The following is a 12,873-nucleotide window of genomic DNA, read 5'->3' on the forward strand; positions in this document are numbered from 1 at the left end:
CCCTCATCAAACTGGAAAACGAGGCCATTGTTGTGGTTTTCTGGCGTCCACATACTTTTGGCCAGCGTCTGCAGCCGGTATCTGGGTCGCGGCGGTGCGACCCCTGACCCGTCTCGGCCCGGTGAAGTTGCAGCAGCTGTGCGGCTTGTTGCATCAGAGGCTAACGGGCATCACTGTGAGGAGGAATCCTCCCACCAGCTCGGCCCGGCTGTCTCTCACTTTCTCTCCCTCTCTGCCGGCGGAGGCTGAGTACAGTGAAATGGAGAGCTGTTGCCGTGGCAACCATTTACATGAAAGGAATACACCCACCTCCTCCACCACCACCACCACCCCCTCATAGATAAATGGCTTATATTCGCATTGACAGGTAACACAGAAGAATCCTCTCCCTGCGCCTTCAATAAGATGCACGACGCAGCACATTTTTATTCTTCTTTGTTCTCGGCTGCTTCAAGTTTCTCCTCTACGGCCATGAATAGTAACTGAGGTGTGTGTGTGTGTGTGGTGTGTTGTTGTCTGAGACGCTCAGCACCAGGTACAGCTGCAGTGTGTGTGTGTGTGTGTGTGTGTGTGTCTGTGTGCGAGCAGCTCTTGTTGTGTTGAATGCAGCTTTTGTTGTGGAGTGTTTGAATAGAGCGGTGGGTGACAGTCACAGTGATGGTGAGGTAGCCGCTGCACAACACTGGCCTCTCTTCATGTCTGTGTGTCGTCTATGAATATTTATGCATTTATGTTTATTGTCGTTCGAGTCAGTTTGTGGTTTCGGAGCTTTGAGGTGAAAAAATATGGGGTTTTGTTTTAGAGTTGTGTTATATCCTGTAAAGATTAAACAAGGCAATTTGGTAATCGATTAAATTTCAAGTTTCACATTTAAGAAGCTGAAACCAGACAATGTTTCTGTGTCATTGATGTCGGTAAATGAAGAGGTCTTTGGGTTTGGTGGTACCGCAGGAGATACTTCTGCATCTTTTGCTAGGCAGCATCAGGGTAAACATGGTCTTAGTTAAGAAATGTCCAAAGCAGGGCTAAAATTTTTAGCAATTTTGGGTTTAGATCAGTTCTGAGTAGAAAACTTTGCTCTGCAGTCTGGTAGTACGGCAGTGGGTACATCTGTATCTTTTGCCAGGAGGCAGCAGCACGGTAAGCAGGGACCTGATTCAAAACATCCATAGCAGGGCTAGTTAAATCCATTTTATGTTGAAATATAACAACATAACTGTAGTTGTGCGGCAGGAAATACTTCTGTATCTTTTGCCAGGCGGCAGTCGATAAATTGTAGTAAAGCACATTTTCATGCAGATATGGGAGTCTGTTTTGGGTTTTGACCTAACAAGACATTTAAAGACATCACCTTTTGGATTTTGAGAAATTGGGAATCGTGAAAATAATCTGCAGATTAATTGAAATTCAAAATAATCGTTAGTTGCAACCTGAGTGGGTTGAATATCCCTCGGACTGTGACTTAAATTTTGTATAAAAGTGTGTTTATTAGCGGATGTAAATCACCATTCTGTGAGATGAATAATGCGTATAGGTTGCAGAAAGAGAAAGATCTGGAGTGGATTTCAGTGCCTCCCTTTCTTTTCTTAGTCTTATTCTTTTGTTATTTAAATGTGACAAAAATATGACACAAAAGGTAAGACGTCAGAGAACAGGACATGAAACACACGAGACCAAAGGAAACAAAAACACAAAAGAGGGAAAAGACGAAAAGCATTAAAGCGTGTTGGAGAGAGAGAACGGAGTGATTGATGTGAAGAACTGGGGCATGTTGATAAACAAAACAAAAGAAGACAAAAAAGCTTATTTTTCCTTTTTTAAAATGATACTAATAAGAATAATACTTGTATGGTTGTATAAATGTTTCCTCCTTGTCTCCTCCTCCTCAGTCTCCAGGTGGCGTAGCTCCCTCTCCAGCCCTTCCCCCTCCTCCACCTCCACTTCCTCCACCCCCGGCCCTCCTCCTCCCCTGAGTCGAGTGGCCGGAGTGTCGCCCATCGGTGCTTCCTCCCCTGTACCCAAACCCTGCTCCACCCCTCAGCCGTTGGACAGACACGGTAACCTCTCAAATACAGGCCTCTACTGTCGATGATGTTTGAGTTTCAACCCTTGAAGTCACACTATAATTTTCTCCCTTAGTTCCATCCTTCTCCTCCCCTCTCCACCCGGCCCTCCATCGGACGCTGAGCCCCGTAGGGAAGGATCTCTCCCCCGTATCTGAGAGGACTCCCACGTTCTTCCCTCACCATCGCAGTAAGCTTTAGACGCCCCTTCCTTCCCCTTTTTTCCTTCCTCACACGGAGCAGAACACCAAACTGAGTGTTCTTCTGTTGATCAGCATGTTAATGTGCAGGTGAAGACGCCGCGTCTAGAACTGGGTCAGCCGCGAGCTCTCTTCCACGTTATTTCAACTCGTGAAGTCGTGGGAGTGAGCAGAATATTTTCTCTGCAGCAGCTTTCGAGCTGCGTTTTCAGTCGCGGGAATCAAAGCGCGCCGCAGCCTCTCTGTGCATTATTGGTGATGGAAAGAAAAACGAATGTTCCAGACTCGGCAGAGGGCGAAGCTGCAGGGAACTGACTGCCACGGGGGGCTCTGCAGCCCCGGGATCAATTCCGGTGCGGAATTTGACGGTGCGAGTCCAAACAGAGTTCTGGGGTTAATACTCTTGAGATACGCCGTGTGTTGTTCCACATTTTAAAGTCACTTTCATCTCTCAGCTCCATGTGTGTTTCATCAATAGGAACTTATAATATCCGGAGCCATGGCAACCAAACTCCATCAGGATTTTTGAGCGTTTTCGGCTGTAGACTACACTCAGATGTGAAACCCAAAACCTTTATTTAACATTGACTCCTGCGTGTCTGTGCAACAGTCAGTCGAACTAATCGGCAACTGTTTAGAGCGTCCAACATTCGTTAGTACTTTTTCACACAGGTGGAAAAATGCAAAGTCCAAATTCCACCAACCAAACTCCATAAGGATTTTTGAGCGTTTAAAAAAAAACACACAAGTATAACTTTTCAATAATACTATAATGTTATCCTGGTAAATTGCGACAGAAATATATAAAGATATATTTTTGTGCAATCAATGTAATCACTACCTTTGGATTATCTGTGCATAGTCCCTACAGGAACCATGTTCTTGTTCAAACTGTTCTTTAAAAGTCTGTGGGACTCAAAAATATGACTATGTCTTCTTTATTTCCCTTTTCTTGCCTAAATACAGTAAAAATTTAAAGTTCTTGGACTGCAGAAAGTCTTGCGGCCACATTGTCCGACCATAAACAATAAATCCATCTTCACTAACTTAATTTACAAAGATTTGGTCCTCAGAGGAAATTCTGCCAAAGAAGTAACAGAGGTTTGGAGTCACTCAGTGTGTCTGACATGTATGTTTTCGGTACAGTTTTTGTTGAACGCTCAACCTCAGATTGAATTCAATTCAAACAAATAAACATGTATTTTACTGGTAGTTATCTGAGCTGCATAGCGACACCAGGCAGTAGTGAAAAGTCGGTAGTGAATATCACCAGCAGATTTATGTCCTACTTGTCTGCATCCTTTGGAAAAAAACATGTCTGGCCCTATTTTTTTTTAAACAGTTGAGTGAATCCGAGGATCTGAACAGGCCCGATGCCATTTTACTGTCAGTGTGTTTGGAATATTTGTGGCTTGTTAAAATAATGCATCCAGTTTTTACTTCAGTGGCTGTCGGGTGAAAGGATCAGTCATTATCTGTGCTCTTGTTCAAATCTTCAATTAGACTGAATTGACCTCCAGCTCGTTTCCCGAAGTGGAGACAGGAAGTGACTCTTAAAGGAGAACTTCGGTCGATTTAAACATGTAGCTTCATTGCTCAAGCTACCCTTGACTTGCCAGTACCGAAGACGCGAACACAGAGAGCTCCGTGAACGGAGATTTAGCATTGAACGCTAACAGCATGGGGTCAGAACTTTACACTGTGTTTTTAGCGTCTTAACATGCTCCACATCTCACACCAAAAGTTATGCAACATCAGCAGACACCTTAGCACACAGCACTGTAGCGTGTATGACTCAAAATGAATAAAAAAGTAGTTAAAATAGTGTGTTTGTGCAAGCAGCTACTTACCTGTTTGTTGACATCCGCGTCTTCCGGTAGCTAGACCAAACTAGCATATCCATCGAGTGTGCACTTAACAGGCTTAACAGGCTATTGTAAGGCTCATGGCTCATGACAGGCTGTAACATGGACATGTACATTATGAACATAAACACGAAAATGCTGGATTACATTTCCGTCTCCGCCAGTGAGGGAGTAAGCGCACGCTCGATGGATTGACTAGTTTGGTCTAGCTACAGGAAGACACGGATGTCAACAAACAGGTAAGTAGCTGCTTGCACAAACACACTGTTTTAACTACTTTTTTATTCATTTTGAGTCATACACGCTACAGTGCTGTGTTGTAAGGTGTCTGCTGATGTTGCATAACTTTTGGTGTGAGATGTGGAGCATGTAAAGACGCTTAAAACACAGTGTAAAGTTCTGACCCCATGCTGTTAGCGTTCAATGCTAAGTCTCCGTTCACGGAGCCCTGTAATGGCTGGACCAAATTTGTTCGTGTCTTCGGTACTGGCAAGTCAAGGGTAGCTTGAGCAATGAAGCTGCATGTTTAAATCGACTGAAGTTCTCCTTTAAGAGCGCCGTCTTTACAAACTTGAGCAGTTTAGTCGTAGAGATGTATCCAAATGTGGTCCAAGATTTTAGATATTTGCATGATTTCTCGTCCAGATTTCTGATCTTAACCACGTTTACCTTGCTGTAAACACTTTGAATGCTGTAGAAGGAAGTAGTTGGATAAAATATGACCCAATAAAGAAGCAGAAATCTTCTCCTGTGTGACCACGTAAGAGCAAAATGTGACAAAAGTAATTATAATGACACAAACGATGGAAGGATTATTTTAAAGAGCAGGTTGGAGCTCAGATTTGATGAATATCATTAAGCGGGGAGACGCTGGTATAACCTCTGTGATAATATTCTGCCTCACTGCCGCTTAATAGGCTCTAATTCTCCCAGCCAAGTATCCGAGTCCATTAGTTTGGATCCTTCATCTTTATGTGGAGAGCACTCAGAAGACTCGAGGGGGCTTTTCTCATTACCGAGCTGCCAAAACTCTCATTTGTTTAACTCCTGTGGCGGAGTCGCAAACGAGCTCCAGAGCAGGAAAAAAACCTGCAGATTCTGTTTTCTCACACCGGGTCTGTTTTCGTTTTTTGAAGGCCGCAGCCTCCGACGCTCCGCCCTCAGCCCCCAGTCGTCCATGGACAGCGACCTCGGTGCTTCAGAGGCGGAGGACGACTCCATCGCTCTGGGATACAAACTGCACGACCTCACTGACGTCCAGGTGATGGCCCGGCTGCAGGAGGAGAGTAAGTTATTTAACACGTCTGACGGCAGTGTTTGTCTCCGCAGCACAGCACAGCTCAGCTCTGCTCTGGTGTATAATTAAAGCTCTAAATTGTAGGGAATTTAGCTCGCTGCATGCTGCTGGTATTGTTTCTTATTTTAGGTCAGTGGCTCCCAAACTGTGGGGCCGGAGGCGTGAATGTAGGGTTGAATAAACAATCTTCACAGCAGATACTTGACTCGTTCACAGGTGGAACTAACAACATTAACTGCCTCGCTGCATCAGAATAATTTTTTTAAAACCAAGCCGAGGTCTATGAATCAGATTTTATCTGCGTTCATTTACATTTCCCAACTTCTGGTATATTTTGCAGTTTAACTTTAAATTTTCTCACAAGAAATTTAAACCCTTTTCCCTTTTCTTTTTTTTCTTTAAATTTGTTTCTGATCGAGTAAATTATCCGATCCATGACTCAAAATTGAGACACAATCCGAACCATGAGCACTTCTACCACCTTATATTTCTATGTTCTACAAGAAGTTTACTTACTTCCTATTAGCATCTTTGTCTCTCCCATCCCAGTTCTATAAGTGCCACGAATATAATTAAAACCTCTGACCTTGTGTGTTGACCAATCCATATTGATACTTAAGATATGTTTAATTAAACGCTATATAAACATCTAGCAAAGTGTTGCTTATGCTAATTATCCACACTTGACGGTTTTTCGTGTAACAGACAAGTTTTGGCCGGATCCAAAAACTTTAACAAGCGATCTTAAATGTTAAATATTCAGCTGTATTTCAGACAAAATCTAGTAAAAAAAAAAGGAAAAAAAGAATTTGAGAGTGTTTTTGTGAAAACTGCTTCCATGTTGTGTATTTTGTGTGTATTCCAGTTCTTTCTAGTTGTCTGTGTGTCGTTGTTTGCCAGCTCTCTTCTCATGCTGTCCATCTGTCTCTATTGTTCCCTCCTCTTTAATATTTTAACATATGGCACCAGATCTCAGAGCCCATCGCTACTTCAGCTTCATTAACCCCAGGAGGTGATGATTGTCTGTGTGTGTGTGTCCCTACCATGTGTGTTTGTGTATGTGTGGGTTTTGCTCGCGTGTCCTCATATCTCGCTCCCCCAGGTCTAAGACAGGACTACGCCAGCACGTCGTCGGTCCTGGCCAACCGCCGCAGCCAGAGCTTCACCTTCCAGCTCAGCCAGCTCAGCGCCGGCCCCGACCTGGAGGAGGAAGACGAGGAGGACGACGAAGACTACGGCCTCCTGCCCCCGCCACAGCCGCGCCTCACCCGCCTTCCGCACTCCCACACCTTCTCCAGCATCCGAGACTGGCGAAGAAGCACAAGCTCCCTGTGCACCCCTCCTTCCACACCCTCAACGCCGCCGTACCCTTCCGCTGGGTTCGCCTTCCAGCCTCCGCCCCAGGGATTGGGACTGGGCCTGGGCCTGGGCAGCCTCAGCGCAGCCGAGCCCCAGGGCTTCAGACCCGGATCAGGTGAGACATAACTTTTATTTAACCTGTGTCCTGAAAGTCTGTGCAGATTCTTACTGAGGTGAAGAGAAGGCAAAGCGCTTTAAGCTGCTCTAAATATTCAAGATTGAAGATTAAATTTTATGTTGCTTCTTCTCAGAAGATCAATCGATAATTAAAATGGCAGTATATCAAACTCTGCTGATGTTTTACAGTCTTTCAGATCATTTTTTTGTTTTAAACGCAAAACTTTACTTTTTCTGTCACTCTCAGCCCTCATATTTATAACTTTTTTTTCGATGTATGCAAAGTGCCAAGCACCAAATAGCTGACAACCAATGTTAGCAACATGCTAGTGTAGCATTTAGCTGCAAAAATGACAAGAGATGGCGGAGACTAAAACAGAGCTAAAAGAATATAAATACATTTTTAACATATTGATTTTGTTGGGATTGAACAAAAAAGTCATGGATGTATTTCCATATTTATTTTGGAAAATTTAAACTTGTAACTAAAAAACTGATTATGAACAACAGACTTCAGCCATTTTTTAGCCTTCTCTTTAAAAGGTGAGATGTTATTACTGCTCTGTAGATAAAGTTAATAAATAGGGTAATTCATACAAACACTAAGAAATACTCACATTTTCTATCTGTTTTAAATTTTGCCCGTTCCAGTCCTCCGTAGCTTCGACCTTGCCAACCTTGAAATCTGCCACTGTGATCTGTGAACACTACTAATCAGTTATCTCTTTGTGTACATGTTGTTGTACGTGAAATATTTATGTGTGTATTTGTATATTTTGTGTGTGCTGTTGGCCGTATTGTTTTGGGGAAACTTCGTCGTGTCATCCAGCCGATTTTGAGAGTAAGTCGACCCCGTTCTGCACTAAACTCAGAGTCTCTAACCTTTTTGTTTATGATCATTAATCCAACTTCTCTCGATGAGAACACCCATGTTAAACCCACTGATTCATCACTTATAAATGTGTTTCTTTACTTTTTGAAACGTTTCCCCCACCTCCGCTCCTTAACTCCTCCATCGACGCCCTAAACTGACCCACGCCGATGTTCCCTCCACGTATTAATAACTCTGTCTAAGCCTCTTGTACAACCGCTCTTAAAGCTCCCAGACTGGCTTGTGCTTCCGCTCTGAGACGAGAGAGAGTTTGATGGGATTAAGAGTTAGCGAGTGTATATCTGACTGAGGGGGCTGGAAACTAGCTGTTACGCTAAAGGAGATCACAGCCAGCTTTGTGAGCCGTCTGAAGGGACGGAGTCGGAATAAAAGAACCGGCATGACGGACAGCTAACTATATGTAACGGTGTTTTTGTATCTTTTGCATTTAAGTGATGCTTTTATCGTCGTTTGTTCACATCTGTGTGGGTTTAATCTGTGTGTCTCTGTTAGATAAGCTGCGGAGGAGCATGCCTAACCTTGTCAGAGCTCCCAGCATGCCCAGTGTGCCCATTCCGACCAATCCCAGCGCTTCCCCTTGTTTGCTTCGTAACAGCCAGAGTTTTGATTCGTCCAGCGGGCTGACTCGACTGCAGTCCTCCAGTAAGACACCTGCTCCCCTCTAATAGTTTAATTAAAGTATTGTTCAGCAGAAAGGATCACTGATTGTCTTTTCCCTCTCAGTCCCCTCCCCCGGACAGCTGCAGAACAGGGTCCAGAGCGTCGGGAACTTCACCTCCTTGTCACGTCAAACGTTAAAGGCCACCGCCTACGTCAGCCCCACAATCAAGGGCTCGGCCTCCATGCCGACCTCCACCAGCCTGCAGTCTCTGAGCGGCGGCACTGCTGGGGGTAACAGCGGGGTGGGCAGCGGGATCCCAATGCTCAGTAAACCACCTGGTGGAGGAGGGACGCCCACGTCGACCCCGGCCACGCCCCGCAGTGGTCTGCCCCGCCCCGCCTCCTTTGTTGGCACCCCAATCTCCACCCCTCGCAGCAAGGTGGCCCAACCAACACGAAGGTAACACGTTTGCTTTTACAAAATGTGTCTTTAAATAGTAACATCAGCTCTTATTTAGCAGCCCCTGTGGGTTAGTTCCATCCTGAGTCTTGGCCACTAAACTTTCTTCTTGTTTTCTTCAGTTTACTGACTCCTCCAAAGAGCTTGTCCACCCTCAGTGCCCTTCGTGACAGCACCTGGAGAGACGGCTGCTACTGATGAGACCCGGATGCAGTAGTGCAGTGGCTGCCCCGCTGGCTGGGGTAACTCACTACGCCTCAACGTGGAACAAAAAGGGGGACGTTTTTGAATGGGGGGGTTTTGACCAAAAAGTAAACTGTTAACTTCACCTTAAATCTGAGATCCTGCATAGAATAGCTCAAACAGCGGAGGTGGTCTTCACGCGTCGTCAATCCAATTCTATGCAGAATTTCTTCGGGGAAGGCGGGTTGTCGTTTATTTTTTCTTCTGGATTTGAGTGAGTTTGGTACGTGCCAAGGGGGAGTCGCTCCCTGTTGCTCTTGTGCAATAAAACCACTGTCTTTAGGCTACCAGTGATACTAACATGCTGAAGAGGGCTGCCAGTTTTTATGATACAAGTCTTCACAATACTGTATTTATTTATTTATATATTTATTATTTTGAATAAACTGTTTTTGACTAATCAGGTGTTTTTTCCCTTCTGGCAACAAGCGCCAACAATGCTGCTAAAAAACATGTAATCAGTCCCTGTTCGTTTTTGGGCACATTTGGTCTAATTTTTACAAGACGTTAAAGTATGTATTCGTGTACAAATCTTAACTATTAAGTGTGCATACATTATAAATATATATTGATGCAATATTATTGAATTTTAAATGTGAATCTTGACCAAAAGGAAAATGTTTGAATGTGTTTACAAAATTGTCTCACCACAGACTTTGTGCATATTAACACTTTAAAATTGACCTATAAAGGGATCTGTTCTTGTTGCACTTTGTATACACTTACTGATATTTTTACGTTCTGTTTACTGATGTTTGCACTGCTTTTACTTTGTATCTTCTGGATTTAAGGGGGAAAAAAACTGTTAATTAAGTGTTTTTTTTGGGGGGAGATTTCACAGTTGTACACGGCATAATGTAGCACCCTCTGTTTGTAATATTTGACTTGTGTTTTTCACATTTCACAAAATCCCGACACTTTTGTTACTGTGATGGACTGAATGAGTGGAACATTTTAATAAAACACACTGAATTAAAGATGATTTTGTTCCTCACTGCTTTATGTTGAAACTGGATTTATATAATCTAATCGGTATGCAACAAGAGAGGTAGGTTGTTGATGCATTTCAATGTTGCCATCTAGTGGTAGAATTTCAGACAGCTCACTGTGGGTTTAATACAAATGACTGCAAAGTATTCCCCCAGAAAGACTGCATGAATAATACATAACTTAAATCTGAACCCGGTGATTTGTAAAGAGCCCTGCTGTTAGACTGTTATGTGAAATGTGGAGGACAAAAGGAGACTTTTCATGATTCAGTTTAATGTATAAAAATACATACTGAAAAATGACCACATAAATAGGGAATAACTAATAACTGGTTTGTTTTGTAAACTTTATCACCAATAAAAACTTTTTTTTGTTTTTTAAAGTAACCAAAAAAAATAAAAAATTCTTGTATACTTTTTCCAGATCCACACCAAAAGTTAATTGGTTCGATTGAGGACCAAAACCGATCCTCTAGCAAGTTTCATAAAAATCCGTTAAGTAGTTTTTGTGTAATCCTGGTAACAAACCAACAAAAAAATGGACACAGACAAAATCATAACTTCTTAGGCAGAGATAGTAAATATTTTGATTTGAAAAATGACCAGGTGTCATTTTTACACAGTAATGTATTGTGAAATAAAGAAGTTTTTTGTTTTTTAATCAACGTAGTTATTAATGTATTTATTGAGACAAAAGTCAAAAATCGCAATGTTGAAGTAAGTGAGAAAACAACTACTGGATGTGTCACTTTATCAAGATCCACACCAAAAGTTAATTGGTTCAATCGTGGGCCAAAACTCATCCTCCAGCCAAGTTTCATGTAAATCTGTTTAACAGTTTTTGTGTAATCTTGGTGACAAACCAACAAAACAAAAAACACAGAAACTCTGATGCTTGTTTCGCTCCTGCAAAGACTTTTTGGACAACAAATTATCATTTGGCTGTGACATCAGAATTTAATGTGGAGTTTCTGAACAAAAGTATACAAAATTTAGTATCACAAAGGTTGTTGTGATAGTCGAGCTTCAGCTGCTGAAAGTTTCATCAGATTGATTTATGTAAGGACGTGTTCGGGCTGGGAGCAAAGAACCACTAGAAGCAGAATTTGAGATCGACGGCTGAAATGATGTTTTCATGCTTGTAAATGTTTGTTACACTGCTGCCTTCAGACTGTGAGGTTGTGGGATTGATCCTCTGATAATCTTTATGTTGTAAAAACCAAATTATTGCTCTCCTGCACATTTAGTTATGTTATATATACTGTGAACTGAGTTTATTGTGTAGTGAAATAGCTCAATAAGATGAGATGCTGCTGCTCTTCTTCTGAGGTTGAGGGATCAAATCCTGGCTGGTCCATCAGGGTGTTTTGAGCTTTAAAGCATTTTAAGAGGACATATCGGTAAAATCCTCAGCTTCACCAGGGCTTGAACTCACAACCTCAGATCTTCTGCTCAGTCTTCTTACTCACTAAACTATTTGCTCTGATATAATTTACCTTCATTAGGGCTTTTCACTTCTTCTTTTTGACAACAGACGCCAAAGTCAAAGGTTTCAGTTAGGATCAAACCCACATCATGAAAAACTGCAATGAATTCCCAAATATCCTGAGCTTCTTGATCAGCGAGCCTTCTAAACTGTTTCTTGGAGGTTTCACGTCTTTTTCTCGGTGTTCAGCTTCAAAGTGTTGAATCTCACATCCTCAGCACTTCTCATCCGATGCTCACCTTTCTGAAACAGGTGTGCATCAAATCTGAAATGCTGAGGATGTGAGATTCTATTCTCAACACCTGAGGTTCAGGGATCAATCCCCAGCTCACCTGTGGGGCTGTTTTCACTTTTAAAGCATTTTAAGGCCTTTTTTGATGAACACCTTGTCAAAATTTCAATATTCAATGGGGATTGAATCCACAACCTTTGGATCTTCTGCTCAGTCTTCTTACTAACTGAGCTACTTGCCGTGACATAATTCAGCTTCATTAGGAGTTTTCACTTCTTCTTTTTGGTAACAGACTCCAAAGTCAGTCCAACTCACATCATGAAAAACTGCAAGGAATTCCCAAACATCCTGAACAACTTGATTACTGAGTCTTATGATCAGTTCCTTGAAGGTTTTGAGTCTTTTTCTCTGTGTTCAGCTTCAAAATTATGAACCTCACATCCTCAGCACTTCTGATCTGATGCTCACCTGTTTCTAAAAGGTTTCCACCTTTCAAAGTTTGCATAGTCTTAGGGTTGTCTTTTTGGTGAAAGTCAACCCTAAGACTATACAATCTTTGATGATGCTCACCTGTTTCTGAAAGGTGGAAACCTTTTGGTGGACAGCAGCATTCAAAACTGACTGTGTTTACTGTGTTTGTGTTATTGATGCTGGAGAAACGTAATCTCATTTCTGTTGCACTACTTTTGTTGGTACAACTAAATGACAATAAAGCTTTTTTTTCTTCAAGCCTCAGGACCGCATCAGCCTGAGCTACTGGATCTGAGTGATAGTCTTTGATTCTTTTGAACATCAATCAAGAATTAAACCACAAACTTCCAACCCTTGTTTTTCCTGCTGCCAGTCAGTTGCATAACCCACCACACTACAAAGTCCACTTCGCATTAGGATTGCTTCTCTGGGCGCCTTTGAGTTTCAGCTTTTCAGTCCGAATATTATAATAATTGCACCCAAACCAGCGACCTCAAGACTATTGATCAGGCTTCTATCAGCCTGAGCTACTAGATCTGACTGATGCTCTTTGTTCTTTCACATTTCACTCTTTTCTCAACACTCAAAAAAATAAATCA

The 12,873-nt window shown here is 42.5% G+C and overlaps 1 protein-coding gene across 3 annotated transcripts; it reads left to right on the plus strand.

The window, feature by feature from the left end:
• Positions 1–1,490: 1,490 nt before the first annotated feature.
• Positions 1,491–10,078, plus strand: LOC115578041 (SLAIN motif-containing protein 1-like). Of its 3 annotated transcripts, XM_030410898.1 has the most exons (9): positions 1,491–2,057; positions 2,140–2,253; positions 5,265–5,414; positions 6,395–6,437; positions 6,528–6,899; positions 7,690–7,742; positions 8,286–8,435; positions 8,517–8,853; positions 8,976–10,078. In XM_030410898.1, exons 1-9 carry the CDS (start codon positions 1,769–1,771, stop codon positions 9,049–9,051), a joined length of 1,584 nt encoding a protein of 527 aa, XP_030266758.1. In that variant the 5' UTR covers positions 1,491–1,768; the 3' UTR covers positions 9,052–10,078. The 3 variants fall into 3 exon arrangements, with proteins under 3 accessions (XP_030266758.1, XP_030266759.1, XP_030266760.1); XM_030410899.1 differs by lacking the exon at positions 6,395–6,437 and having other exon boundaries at positions 1,499–2,057; positions 7,731–7,742; XM_030410900.1 differs by lacking the exons at positions 6,395–6,437; positions 7,690–7,742 and having other exon boundaries at positions 1,500–2,057.
• The last annotated feature ends 2,795 nt before the right edge of the window (positions 10,079–12,873 follow it).

Source organism: Sparus aurata, unplaced genomic scaffold, assembly GCF_900880675.1.
Source record: "Sparus aurata unplaced genomic scaffold, fSpaAur1.1, whole genome shotgun sequence".
Taxonomy (NCBI): Eukaryota; Metazoa; Chordata; class Actinopteri; order Spariformes; family Sparidae; genus Sparus; species Sparus aurata.